The following is a 15,556-nucleotide window of genomic DNA, read 5'->3' as shown; positions in this document are numbered from 1 at the left end:
GGTTTATATAGTAGGCAGAGGTTTAAGATGCATCAAGTGTACTGTAATTGAAGAAAGCAAGAAAAATAATTTATAATAGGGCATTTATAAGTAATAATGAACAGTGGAATTTGGGTAGGGTTAGGATGATAGTGATTACAATGATGATGACGGGCTGGGTTGGGATGACGATGATTATGATGATGACAAAGGTAATTACTGGTTCTGACCACCATACTGACATTTAACTGCAATGTTTGAAATTTAAAACTAATAGATGTAATGATATAATATTTCTGGCAGCCCCAACAGTTGTTGAAACTATTTTGAAGCAGCAGTAGTGGCCAGGTTTACCTGGTACAGGAGAGGAGTGGTGGGCATAAAGCAGAGGTGCTGAGAGCTAACCCAATCAATACTTGTACCTTCCTGTAAATTATAAAACAAAACCATTAGCATCTTACACTATCAAAACAGTTTCAGTTAATCCTACTTCCAACCCTGCAAAATAAAATACAGTACTTTGGCAGCAGCATCTGCTGAATGATACCTGACTGCAGCTACATGTCATCAGTGCATCCATAATCCAAATTTTTTAAATATGCAGCTTTAGAGTAACAATTTCTTAAATATACCAATTCCAGCTTATCAACACAGCTTGCTACTACACCATTCACCACAACAAATGCAAAAAATAAGATTTTATAAAAAGCCTTTAACATTTTTACCACAGCCAAATACTAGATTACACAAGTATAAACATATACAATCTCTGGGAGCATTCTACTGAAATGACCAGATACCTGACATCCCTGTGGTTTATCACACCCATAAGTCAAGGTCACTATTCCTATTTTCTCTAATACTGTAATGTAATGTAATACGGAATATCAGATTCTTAAATATTCATTTTCATCCATTCATCATCCAGTCCTGTGGTGCCCCATGAGAAGCGTAGGAGCCCCGGAGCTAGGCAGGTTGGTCCTGACATTTAAGATGAGAGTGACCAGCCTCACTCATCCCCGAGTGGCATTATGTAAGCAATAAACGCCAACCACCCCTGGGATATAAACCTGCCTAGGCTCAATCTGATTGGAGCTCCTTAATTACCCACTTAACCACCAGGCGCCATAAATTGGCTACAGTATACTGTATGATTACCACCCAGCATAGTAAAAGGTTTCCTGGTGTACAGGAAATCATTTGGCCTCTCACTCAGTGTACAGTCACCCGTAGACAGAAGGAAGAGGAAAGGAATGAAGGAAAGAGAGACAGAACAGGAAGGAAGGAGGGAAGAGAGGAAAGGGCAGTCACCCGAGAGCAGCTCATCGAGAGAGTAGACGGTGAGTGCCCCCACCTACAACTTAATTCTTAAATACTGGAAAATAATTTTTAGGCCTGATTATTCCATTAATCCACATCGGACTGCCTGTGGCTTTATGTCCAGCTAGACTTGGATGTAGTTAATGTCACAGGACACAATCTGTTCTCTTAGAACACTACTTTGACAGGTACTGACCTCAATGATCAGTACAGCTAAAGTAAGCAAAACATTTCTGTGGACGTGGCATAGTGCTCCTCATGTCAAATCATGCACTACTGAATGAAAAGAAGTATGACTAAACCCTTCCCAGAAATCACAGTGACATTTCCAATCAACCAAAGAGCCAAAATTCCCATCACCACTGGATTATTTGGAAACAGATATAGTCATTCCTGCCCAGGAATGAAAGATGATAACAGCCCTATAAATAAAACTGATAATGGACTGCAGAAGGCAAATCTCCACTTTTTGGTAACAATTTTGAAGGATATAACAAAGACAGACCATATCTTGCCTCTCTACATCATTGCTAACTGCACTTTGTAATGTAGGATGCAAGCTAAAACCAGTAATCATGAGCAATCCACAAATGTAAAAAAAAAAAAAAGAGAGGAGGGGGGAAGGGGCTAGCCTGTACTTTCGTATACCGTGATAGGATTTAATAATGATAATACTGGCATAAAAATGTCCAGGTACCATGAAGTTAATTTTGAAAGCACACTCTAAAACAGCACATTGCCTTCTATCTGTCTATCTATTGCCAGACGTCTCAATCCCATTCGGGGTGGCCACAAACAAATCGCCTCCAAGTCGCCCTGTCCCCCACCATTTCACTGCCCCGCTCCCAACTAGCACCCCCCTCTCTCATATACCTCTCCACCCCATCCCTCCATCTCGTCCTTGGCCTCCCCCTCCCTCTCTCCCCCTCCACCTCACTCACATACACTCTCTTCGTCAGTCTTTCACCCTCCATCCTCTCCACATGGCCAAACCACCTCAGTGTATTCCTCCTAATGCTTCTTATCACATCCAGATCCACACCACAATGCTCCTTTATATCCTCATTCGTCAGCCTGTCTCTCCATGTGACTCTGCAGGCTCCTCTTAAATAACTCATTTCCACTGCTCTCCACATTGCCTTGACTCCAGTTAATTAAGCTACTTAACATGAAGACCAAAGATGTGGAGTGAGATAATAATTTTTGGTGAGATCATTAGAAAAAGTGAGACATTTACACTGACCTCTCCTTACTTGCATCATCGCTAGTTGCGGTTTTGGTTAAACACAAGCTGATGAATATCCCACAATACTTGATGTGTAATCTAAGGTAGTTTAACAACCTGTGTAGTTAAATCATCTTAACATAATGAATAAAAAAATACCATCTCATGATGATTTGGAGCTCACTCAGAGAGCAGGCCAGCATACTCCCATATTACCTCTACATTAGATATCACACCTATTTCCATTCCCTCTTAGCAATGGCTGCTGCATTAACATCAGCAAACACAGTGGTATCTCAGATTGCCACCACCAGCAGGGTAGGGCTGGCAGCACAGGCTCCTCCTGGTCGCTATTAAGCAACTGTGCCAGGAGCGACTATTGCAAACACAGTTCTTGCTTGTCAGTGGAGAAGCTCAGGTTCGGCCCTATACTTGGCCAATATCCGTTGTCTTACTACCAATTTGAAATCAGTTCACTTTTTTCTTCAATCAATATCCCCTCTTGCCCTGTTCCTCACAGAATCCCAAATCTCTCCTTCTACTGAAATATCATCATTTTGTTTTCTTGGTTACCATCTCCTCAGAAACTTCAGTAAATAGGTGGCACCTGTTGTTTATATCAAATCTGAAATTGCAGTTCACACTGTGTTGAACTTCAACTAATTTTGATTATTCAATGTATAAACTAAATTATCTAAATACTACCAAATATATCTGTGTAGTCTATCACTCTCCCATTGCTTCTTCAGAACCCACTGTATATGACCATATCCACACAGTTGACTGACCTTAACCTCTCCCTTAGCAATGAAATTACCATTTTGGGTGATTTTAACATACACAATGTAGAATGGTTATCGCATTCTGCCAGGACTGACAATACTGGTCTACAGTGGGCTGTTTGCAGAAGCTTTTAATCTCGCACAGCTAGTAAAGCAACCAACCAGAATACCAGATAATCCTGACCATAATGCCTATCTCTTGGACCTATTCCTGACAAATAATCCAGAGAAATACAGGATAGAAGTGTTGTCACCACTTGGATCCTCTGACCACAATCTCATCAAAGCCTCATTAGTCGGCTCCTCCAAGCTTCCCCACTCTGAACCTGTCAGGGTGACCCAATGGCACTTTGATAAGGCAGACTGGGATGGATTCAGAAATTATCCTGCTGACATTCCATGGCAGTCTTTCTTCTCTAGTGACATCAGTTCTACCCATGTATCGGAAAAGAGGAACAGATGCCAACACCTAATAAAGAAATCATCTAGAGCCAAACAACTTAACTCTGGAAGAGGTGGCCACAAACAAATCACCTCCCCACAGTCTTGTCCTCCACCATCAGTCAGCACTTTTCCTTCCCACAACCTCTTTTTCAGTCTCTATCTCCCCTTTTCTCCTTCCATCTCCTCGCATACATTCTTTTATGAAGTTTCTAAACGTCATTTCCTCCACAGGGCCAAAGCACCTCATGGTATTCCTAACACTTTCTAGCACATTCGTATGAATGCCACAACACTCATGAACTTCCTCACTTGTGTCTAACTGTTCTTCCACATAACAAGTCATGCTGCTTACAGCTAATTCGTGGATGCAATTTTGTCAAGGCTACCCTCTGTCTGAGGTAGTTGTTCCCAGGAGATGATAATGAGACTGCATTAAAAAAAAAAATAACTACAGTATACTACACAGGTAAGACAACAGAAACGACCAAGATTCTATTCTTCATTTTATCAATGAAACTACTAATGAATAACATCAGCCACTTAGTAAGTCACAAGCCAAGTATAAAAAAGATGAACTACACTTTATTCACTGTTTTCCTGTTAAGTCCTTCCAATAGCATCCCAAGGAATAAATCGGATTGGCACTCTATGTTTCTGCCATAAACAATGTTACCACATCAACCTAAATACCTGTACAGCAGTAACAGACTAAAGGGTGACAGCACTGTTAGACTATACTCTGTTCTAACTAAGAGGGGCCACAGAAAGCCAGCCTGTATGCTGCCTTGGTTACCATGTTATCCTTTTGGAGTATGTGTCAAAGCTGACACAAATATGAGAGAAAATTTTTACTCAAAGCATCACTGTTCCTATCTATCAATAGCCAGATGCATCATTGTTTGCCTGGGAGAATTATGTTACTGGCATAATCTTGACACGTCCTAAGCACTTCATGTACTTTTTTTTAAGTTGATAAAATCTGAATAATTGAAAAAAACTGTGTAAGAAATAAAAATCAATATCAATATAGTTCACACATTTTAAGTAAAAACTGATCTTGGACTAAAGTGATGCTCTATACATCAAAATATCAAGACACTTGCAACTGTGCAATCTGGAATCTAATATGACTATAATTATTATCTCAGAAGATGACAGTACGTACATGAAAAGTACTGTAGTTAACAAAGTACATATATTTGCACTGTTATGTAAATTCATCCTTCCTTCAAAATTTCTCCCATCTTCCTTGCCTCCTTTCATCCCTTTCCCACTCTCCTTTCCTTTCCCCTTTCCTCCCCCCTCCCTCCTCCTCAGCCTTTATGGAGGCTCTAGCTACTTGTTTACATACAGGACACATGAAATGAGTACAGAATCAGAACACTGATACACGCACAAAAGGGTTTAATTTCCTTCATGCTAACCAAACTGTTAAATTCAAAGTGACTTACATTCATATGGATGGGCAGGTTGATTCTCAAGCACTGTCACTTTCAAAAGTATTCCTTGATTTTCCATGAACTCATACATGACGATGTCTCACTTTGAGCAAGAATTCTCAATACTGAGAACCAGTATCCTACAAAAGTGACAGTACTGTACATTTATGGTAGACAGGCATAGCTTTCAGATAATGCTGATACATTAGAACTGTTATTAGAAGTTAATCTCTTAGCTAGCTCTTACACATGAAGGTGATGGGAGCACAAGCATCTTAATTCAACTGATTAATTTTTTAATACTGTAACACTTCTGAAAGAATTTCTAGTTATTAGATTCTTAACTAGTGCTCACTCTACCTTCAGTTATTCAAAAGCTTTCCATTTCTCTAGTATAACCAGCTCTTGAAATGCTATTAGCACTACCAACTCTATGATATCCTTTATCATAAGGTGACAACTGATAATTTTCATGTGGTACACTCTATCTGTTCCATGTTCTCACTGCCCCTTTGCAAGCAGCCTGAAAAAATTTTCAAACTAGGGGAACACTATCATGGCCAAGAGTTACTTTTTCAAATTGAAGATAAAGACAACATACTCAAAAGTTTCTGGCAAGTTCTTACTCTGAGTACTGAATTTAGAACATAATAGATCATTGGAAGTACGAGAAGCATCTCCCTAACAGATCAACCAAAGGAATAATTTACCACCAAAACTGACTTGGTACAGTTTCCATTTACAACTCACGTTACCAAATGTACATGGTCCACAAGAATATCAGACTTTTAAAATTTGAAAATCATTATAAAAAATAATTTTTCGGTGTCAGAGACTTCATCTCATGGATTAGTATAAAATTGTGAGCCATATAAAATATAAGCCAAAATATATTCACTGATTATAGATACAAAATGGTCTTGTTAAATAAACTAAGCTGCTGTATGCCTCACTTGGGGGGAACCTCTTGCATTTCAGTCCTTCCTGTTTCATATGGTCAACGTATCAGGCACCTAATCCGATGCCTTCATTCGACCTGGGTTGGTGGTACAAACATAAAATTGATTAGGGTAGGGTGTGTTATCTTTCAAAATGGCTATTTTAGAATAATCTCATGAAAAGTAACTTCCTCAATGGGGACTGAGAAATATTACTTTGTCCATTACACCATAACTGCTCCAACTGGAGACTAATACAGCACAGCAGCTGCTTTATACATTCACAATAAAGCACCATCCCAGGTGCACCAACTTCCACATTATTATTTAAAAAAAAAAAAAAAAAAAAAAAAAAAAAAAAAAAAATTTATGGCAAAAGTATTGAGCCTTTATAGGTCCTGTATTGGCCGAACGACGAGGAAACATCGGCAGGTTTGTATGGCTGTGTAGAATACGAGAGATGTGACTGAGGCATGTTACAGGGTTGAAGTGGTGAAGTGTTCCAGTGTTAGGTACGCCATGATGGCATATTACGAAACAAAAATGAATGGGTGTTAAGTGGAAAGACAAGATATAACATCACTTAACACTGGGTCTTGATTTGTTTTGATTATTGTAATGTGTAATGGACCGGTCTTCTAAATAATCTATTAGAAGTTCAGTATGTGTTAATAGGGCTACAAGGCCTACACTTGGTCTCCCTGCAAGTATCCCCTCACTACCTCAACTGTGTTGCACTGGCTGCCAGTAAAAACTATAACTGAATTTAAATTATGTCTTATGGCTTTCAAGTACTTACATTTAGCTACCGTAAGTCTCTTGCAATAACAAAGTTTCTGCTTGCAAGCTCAAGACTGGCACTGTGAGGCAAGATAACCCTCTGTGCCTCAAAGAACCAGAAGCTGTTCATCAGTCGTTTTTCTCTAATCAGTCATTTCTCTGTGGCTCTGAGGTTATACAACAGACTAATTTTATCAATAAGACTGTTGACTTCTGTTTAATCATATGGGTGCAACTAGCCCACTCCCCCCTTTTACTGAAATATTGATCATCCACTTGAAATAAGTTAACACCACTGGATCAAAGCTTCACCTTTTGACAACAACCAACAGAAGACTGAAAGTATTATGAGACCATATTTACTATTTTTACAGAATACTTTTTTGATGCAAGACATTTAAATAAATACCCTTATACCCACATGCTTTGTATGTTAACAAACACACCATGTATTTTCTACAGCTTAACTTGAATTCTATTCTTGACTTTGTAGTGGGATTGGAAACACTGATCTGCAACACTGGCAATGAGGAGGGGAATTTGTCAAAGGGCCTTAGCAGAGAGAAATATTCATATACCATCAAATACCTAACAGAATGAGACAAAGTCAGGGAAAGTAACCATCTTAAGGCCAAGAAACAAAAGAGGGAAGCTGTCAAACCTGGACTAAGAACCAAAACAGCACTAAACTGTAGCTTGGCTAGAAGTAAATAAGAAGACTTGGGAAATATTGCTTCAATATTGCTTCAATGGTCCCTATGGTGAGGCTTTATAACCACCAAAGACCACTAATCCTGCAGGATTCCTTACCCAATCTTATGTCATCTGCATGCAGCAATTACAGGTAAAAGGAAGTAATGTATAAGAACAACTTTAAAAACTCTGATGCTTGTTTTCTCAAAGAGTTTTCATCCATCAAATTCTTATGTCACTATTGTGGGTCAGTTTTAATTCCTTTGGGTGTAATATTAAAACTCTTTAAAATTAGTTCACAAACAGATCGGACTGCCCCAAATGGTTCAACAGCAATTGTGTCAAAGCAGTGACCCGACAGTCTTTTGCACTTAACTCAAATATAGAACTACTGAATCCCTCAGTCAAACTTAACACTCCTTGATATGATGTAAAGCAGTAAAAAAACTCACCAATTCAAACTTTCTTTGCAACCAGACATCCAAACTATTAACCCCTTAACCGCAGGGCGTCACTTTCGTGACGCTTGGGAGCAAGGGATCATACAGCGGGGCGTCACTTTTGTGATTCTGAATTCACCCGGGCTTTCAAGTGGTGGCTTGTATCATCTATCAGTACTGCGTATGTCCAACACTAGTCAGCACTCCTAATCTCATCTGTACTCCCATCCATTGTTGACAATTTAGCCATTTCTCCCCGTTCTTGACTCCCCTCCCTACCTCCCCTCCATTACCCTATCCTCTCGCCTGCCCGGCCGTGTTACGCCAAGTAAATCTTCCCTGGAATTTTTCAATGATTTCATCCACTGAAATAAGCCCTATGCCCTATTCTTATACCAAATAATATATACAAGAAAGAAATAAGGTAAGTGAGAGTCTCATACACCTAGAATTGGCTAATTATCACCTGACAAAACCTCATGTGCACTCGTTCGCTAATTTTCGCTGTTTATTTCCCCTCGAAATATGCTGTATAATCTATTTTCGTAATAAAAATATATACAAGAAAGGAAGGGAGAAGCCTAAGTGATATTTACATTCACCTGGAACTACCTAATTACTGCAGGCCACCACACTGTATTCTACACTAAGTAAATCTTCCCTGGAATTTTCCACTGATTTCATCCATTGAAATAAGCCCTATGCCCTATTCTTATACCAAATAATATATACAAAAAAGAAATAAAAAAGTAAGTGATAGTGCCATACACCTGGAATTGGCTAATTATCACCTGACAACACCTCACGTGCACTCGTTCGCTAATTTTCGCTGTTTATTTCCCCTTGAAATATGCCGTAAAATCTATATTCATAATAAATATACATATAAGGAGGGAAGGGAGACGCCTAAGTGATATTTACATTCATCTGGAACTACCTAATTTATTACGTATTGTCTTGGTTTCCTGCCAGTCATTTCATTGCTACATATTAGCAGGTCTCACAAGGCTAAAGTTGGTAGTATTGCACTCACCCAAGCCAGGCGGCAGGAGGCCACCACTATCAGTTCACTGTCGTCTTTCAAAGTGAAGGTATGTCTGTTTGCTCCTGCTAACTACCGCCGTTTTTCACCCCCGTGCAAAGGGCCCTGTGACCTTTACCCCCTACTAAACCTCGTGTGGAAAGAGGTAAAGGGCTGACAATTGATAAAAGAGTGACTACGATCTTTCTATTGAGTAAAACAGTGCAAGTGGAATTGTAAATAACGTGTAAAAAGCAAGTGAAAGTAATGAATGTAAATATACGTGAACTGTGGAAAATAGTTTTATAAGTTACTTCAAGTGACATTGCATAACACAGTGTAAATAAAACAGAAATGTAAATAACGTAAATAAAATAGAGAACGTAAATAGAAATGTAAATGAGTAGTATTATAAGAATACGAGTATATACCCTAGGAGTAATGAAAGTGAAAGTTTCACTCTAGCATGTATGAATACTATGAGTTATAAGAGTGAAGGTGAACGTGACATTCACTCTCAATGCTAGTACAGTATACAGGACGAGAAAGTGAATGCTACGTATTTTACTGAAAGAAATTGAATGCCTACAGTGAAATAAACTACTATTACTGAAGGAAACTTATGGATAAAGACTGTAGATATATATAAGTGTTATATAGTAATAGAAATATAAACTGTGAGTGTTTTTATGAATAATAAATGACAGAACACCAGCGGCGAACTAGCGCAAGTAGGAAGGTCACACGCCCTCGTAATTTTCATTGCTGACAGTGTTTTTTTTTGGAGTATGGATTCCAAACTATTTGAGAATCATAGAATGGTGTTTCTAGTGATAATATCAGACTGTGGTAATCATATTACGGGTTGTCGGGAAGTGTAAAGTGGAGACTTTGTTATCCAACTTCAGAGGTCTCCACAAGTCCTATGGTACTCGACGAAGACTCAACAAACATCCCAGGAGAAAGCTGAAGGTATGTGCCATAAGCATATAAGATTTTAATATTCTAGGACTAATAACTGATTTTTGGCAAATATTTTTAGAGAGTCTATCGAAGCGCAAATATGCCCGCGGGAGCCGCAAGAAAAAGCAAAACAAGCCCGCGGTGTAAGGGTTAAATAAACCTAATGACAACAGATACTGTATTGTTAAGTGAAGACAAAGGGAAACTGTAAGGCTTGGTAAATGAGTATGGAAATGTGTGTAAGAAACACAATCTAAAGGTGAAAGTAGGGAAGAGTAAAGTTATACTCTTCGAGAGAAATGAAGTCACTGAATTTACAGTAAGGTTGGATGATGAGGAAATGGAAAATGTGAGTGCATTTAAGTACAGTATTTGGACAGTGTTGCAAATAAGGATGGAAGTTTGGAGGATGAAGTGCGTGCAAGGGTACAACAAGGTAAGAAAGGTTGCTAACTATTTGAGAGCAGTGATACGAAACAGGAAGTGAGCATGGAAGTAAAAAAGTCGTTGCTTGATAGTATTGTAATGTGATACCAACTCTAACATATGGAAGTGGAGCTTGGACCTTGCTGAAAAGACACAAGTCAAGAGTGATAGCAGTGGCAATGAGTTATTCAACACGAGCACGTGGGGTTACATGGAGATACTGACTGACATGTAAGGAAGTGAAGGAGCGTTGTGGTGTGTATGTGATAGGAAACGTTAGGAGAAATACACTGAGGTGGTTTGGCCACGTGGAGAGAATGGAGAGCAAGAGACAAACGAGGAGAGTATGTGAGTGAGGTGGAGGGGGAGGCCAAGGATGAGATGGAGGGATGGAGAGGGAGACCGAGGATGAGATGGAAGGATGGAATGGAGAGGTATATAAGGGGGGGAGGGGGAGGAGATGAGCTAGGAGCAGGGCAGTGAAATGGGTGGGGAGGGGGGGGACAGGTTGACATGGAGGCAATTTGTTTGTGGTCACCTCTTACAGTATTATGGCATCTGGCAATATATAGATATACAGACAGAAAACAGAACATTCTGGTCAACTCTCAGTTCTTTCAATAATAACTTTAAAAAGTCAACACTCATTCCCCAACAAAATCTAAAGACAGAAACCCTATAAATGGCCATTGTGGAAGAGCAAACATCCTTGCCGGTTCACCTGCCGGAAGTTCTACCGTAGAGGAAGTCAGTCAGAACATTCCTGTACTAGAACTTGACTCTCCCAAAACTGCATCATTGAAGATACCGACTACATTATGTAAAATCCATCCTTGACAATTTACCAACTAACAAAGCTCCAGGTCCAGATGGAATCCCTCCAACAGTTTTGAAAAAGTGTTCCCCAGAACTAGCACCTATTCCAGCTAAATTATTCAGATTATGCATAAGTGCTTTTCCATTCCATAATTCTTGGAAAGAAGCCAATATTCACCCAATTCCTAAGAGAAGGAAGTTCCACTGATTCCTCTGCTCAAAGACCAACAGCTATCAAATCTTCTCTTGGGAAAAGCCTATGAGATTATTATTAATAAGCACATTACTAAACATCTTGAAGCCAACAACTTAATGACATTATGGTTTTCACCATGAAAGATCCACCATTGATATACTCAATCTCTTGACACATATCATCCATCAGTCAAATGACCAACATGGAGAAACACATGCAGTAGCCGTTGACATTTCTAATGCTTCTGACAGAGTATGGCACCATTCCCTGCTATTCAAACTCCCTCGCTACTGCCTATCATCTTCTGTCCCACTCATTGCCTCATATCTCAGCACCAAAAACATTGGAGTAAAGGTAGATGACGTATATTGCACTTTCCATGCAGTTAATGCCAGCATGCCACATGCATCAGTCCTGGTTCCAACCCAATTATCTCGTCTGTCACCCATAATTCCGTTCACTCATATGCGTATGACTCAACATTTCACAGTTCCTTCACACTTAAACACCCATTCACAAAGTCTGAGATCTCTAACTCCCAACACAGCACAACAATCTCCATAACTCAAGGCTTATTTAAGATTGCTGAAAGGGGAGAAAATAACATTGTCTCATTTAATGCAATGACAATCAGATATATCCAATTAATTAACAGACAAGATATTACCCGATTCCTGTATTGCCTTCAGTGCCACCAATCATCTCTTAAGTATTGAAATTCTTGGTGTTTCACTTAATAATACCCTCACTTGGACCCCTCATATTAAATCACTTGCTAAAACCTTCTCACAGGAACTTGGATTACTGTACAGAATCTGTAATTTCTTTACTGACTGGCAGTTAGCTATACAAGTCATGTCTGCTCTGAGCTCAAATATTGCTCACTCTTGTGGAGCAGATGTGGTGAGACTGCACTAACACAACTAGACACATTTCGGAACAAGGGTACATGAATTATTAAATACCCAGCAATTACAGATTAACTACCTCCCCTACAAGTGAGATGGAATGTTGCCTCCCTTGCATTATTTTACAGACGCTTTTATGGCATATGCTCTAACAAAGTTGCATCCGTTGTGCCACCTCTCTACACCTACCTCGGTGCTACAAGGGCATCTGACAGTGCTCATGACTGGACTGTCACACTGCCATTTTGCAGAACTTCTGCTGATCAAAATTCATTTATTCCTTGAACTGCTTCTTTTTGGAACTCACTCCCCCAGAATAGTTTCCCCCAAAACTTCAACCTACAGCAGTTCAAGTCCAACTGTTTCTGATTTTTTAAAAATGAATGGAGGACACCTTTAATCTGGCGAGAACTTTTTTTTCTTCCTCTGTTCATCATTTAAAAAAAGCTGGATAAAGAACACTGAATATGTTGTAACCATCATCCTATAAGGTTCTAGTTCAGTCCATAAGAGACGGCTCAAAGTCTTTCTCTTCTTACCAAGCCAAGATATTGTGAGGTGTGTGATGGATAATTATAGTTAGTTGTTGCCAGTTTTCAAGGTAAAGTTTGTTTTGTAAATGAATATTGCCATAATTCTTGTAACAGTTAAGGTGGAAACATTTTGGGGTCACTAACGAATTCCTTTGGTGGAATTGACATTTCTGAGATACAACAGACAAGCTGGATGGTCCATCAAGGTTTCCAGATAAGCAAGGGTATGCCACACACTACCCCAATAGTATGAAAATCAACCCAAGCATATTTTCCTATGAATGAAGTACATATTGTAGGTACTGTATTTCCTGCTAAACGCTCACCACAGCACACTCAGCCAACTAGCGAATCTTAAGTATCCAAGGGATTTTAGAAGCACAGCAGTATTGAAATGGCAGGGGAGAACAGTGATGGTTCGGACAGAGCATTTCCTGAGAAACGAATGAGACCTAGGCCCATGACGCCTTGAGCGAAAGTGCAAGAATTTGTTTGCTTCGACCACACGGAGCCTCCAAGCTATAAACGCCACACTTTTTGATACAGGTCAGATTTTATGTTTTTTTTTTTTTGCACCTCCTATGTTATAATCTGAGAGTATATCATAAGCTCTACCTCCACGAATGTGTCAAGCAGCGAACTGTGCATTATCAGTATTGTGGCAAATCTATGTTGCAGATAGAAGATAGTGCAATCAAAAATGGATGTTAAACTCTCTTGTGTAAATTATAGAGATTTGTGATGATTTGGACAGTTGAGGAGGGGGATGGTTCACCAGTGTTCGAACGACAATATAGCTACAATATGCGATAAAAGTCTTGGTCAGTCAGAAATACGAAATCAATGGATAATATGATACCAGAGATTAAGCTTCTTCTGTAATCTGAAACAGAGGTGTGGAAAGTGAGAAGTAAAGCCAATATCCCCCTCCCCCCGTGCTACATACACGCAGAGAGAGAGAGAGAGAGAGAGAGAGACTCTTCATTTGCCAGACACACATCTTAAACCACAGTGGATGAGTATACCCAGAGATCAACCCAAGCATTTTTTTCTAAATTATCAATAATCCACCTGCACAATCTACAGTAACAAACAAATGTGCTGACATCAAGTTCATCATGTCTCGTACCCAACGCCACCTCACTCATTCAGTCAATGGACCTGTGTGATTACCACCTGTAAGGCATACCACCTCCATTCTAAAGAGCAACTAACGAAGATGACAGGCTAACAGTGAAAACGTTTTAGTGCAGGTTCAACAATGATTAATGGTGGGTGGGGGCAATCACCATCCACTCACTCAATGTAGTGCTGCTCTCGGGTGTTTGCCCTGTCCTCTCCTCCATCCTTCTTTCCTTCCATCTTCTATCTTTCTTTCCTTCATTTTTTCCTCTTCCTTCTGCCTACGGGCAACTTTACACTCCCTCTTCTGCCTTTCATTCCTTCATTCTTTCCTCTTTCTTCTGCCTATAGGTGACTCTACACTGAGTGACAAGCCAAATGGTTTCCTGTAACCAGGAAACTATTTACTACGCTGGGTGGTAACCATATAACCATATTTTGGTGCCTGGTGGTTTAGTGGATAATTATTGTGCTCCAATCGGATTAAGCCAATGAAGGTTTATATCCACGGGGTGGTTGGGGTTTATTGCTCATGTAATGCCAGTCAGAGATGAGTGAGGTTGGTCACTCTCATCTTAAATGTCAGGACCAACTGCCTAGCCCCAGGCTCCTACGCTCCTCATGGGGCAACGTAGGATTGGATGATGGATGGATGGATGGATCAACTATGATGAGGCAAGGAATGATGTGATGCCACTGACTCGGAATGGTGTTTAGTGCATGACCAGGAAGGAGTTTGTCCACTCTTTCACAAGGTTCATGCTGTGACAAGATTGCCGAACTCACAGAAAGCTCGTTGTGATGAGGCTGATCAACCTAATGTGCAGGGCAACACCATGCAGCTTAGCAATGATGATATGACCAAGCACAGGACACCAGATTACGACAAAGGACAAGGTGGTGGGGCTCACTGTGCCCATTAAGAGTCTCATGGACAGCCTCTTGCAAGATGGCCTCAGAAGACTGTACAAAGCTACTGGCCTCTTTGTAAAGAACCTGGATCCCAGTTGGATTGCCACTGTAAAGTGTGACATGCTTGTTGAAATACTGCAATTGCTATTGCAATATGTGCAAGTGAGTAACACCCAAGAAGCAAACCAACACCCAGTGCTTTTTAAGCCAAATTCCACCACAAAGGCTGCTCATACTACAGCTGTCCACCACTGGCTTAACAAATTCAAAGCTTGTTACAAGAATCAAATGATTCATATTCAAGACAATGAGGAGGGGAGTGCAAGAAAATGTGGGACCCCAAAGCAATGCCTGTTCTCTTAACTCAGGGAGGAAAATGACAATGACTTGGTCCGATCTTGAGTGTCGCGATAGGTTAATGAGATATAGAATGATAAATACCTGTACGTGTACTGTCATACCAATATTACTGGGTTCTATAACTAACAATACCCTATGCCCTGTGTCTTTACAATATCACCGTGTTCTACATTTGATAATGCTACGGTGGTTTACTGTGGCAGCATGTGTGGCTTTAGGTGGCCGTGAGCCTTACTTACACTAGTTTTGGACCTGAGTT

General features: G+C 40.0%; 1 protein-coding gene across 3 annotated transcripts in view; it reads right to left on the bottom strand.

Annotated features, from left to right (window-relative positions):
- Positions 1–296: 296 nt before the first annotated feature.
- LOC145404303 (uncharacterized) overlaps positions 297–15,556 on the bottom strand; it is a 53,823-nt gene continuing 38,563 nt past the window's right edge. The window contains exons 8-9 of one of the 3 annotated variants that reach the window (XR_013898171.1): positions 6,143–6,225; positions 297–405 (exon numbers count right to left, since the gene is read on the bottom strand). Coding sequence is in view for 2 of the 3 variants with exons in the window: in XM_080275823.1 (XP_080131949.1) it covers positions 6,203–6,225 (23 nt within the window). In the remaining variant the exon portion in view is untranslated. Of the gene's footprint in view, positions 406–6,042; positions 6,226–15,556 lie in introns of those variants that run through there. The other 2 variants (XM_080275824.1, XM_080275823.1) reach the window with 2 other exon arrangements.

The sequence above is a fragment of the Coenobita brevimanus genome, chromosome 63, assembly GCF_032717465.1.
Source record: "Coenobita brevimanus isolate Jiangsu-jjx chromosome 63, ASM3271746v2, whole genome shotgun sequence".
NCBI classification, from domain to species: Eukaryota; Metazoa; Arthropoda; class Malacostraca; order Decapoda; family Coenobitidae; genus Coenobita; species Coenobita brevimanus.
Note: the sequence above shows the minus strand (reverse complement) of the source record. Positions and strands in the feature narration are given on the sequence as shown.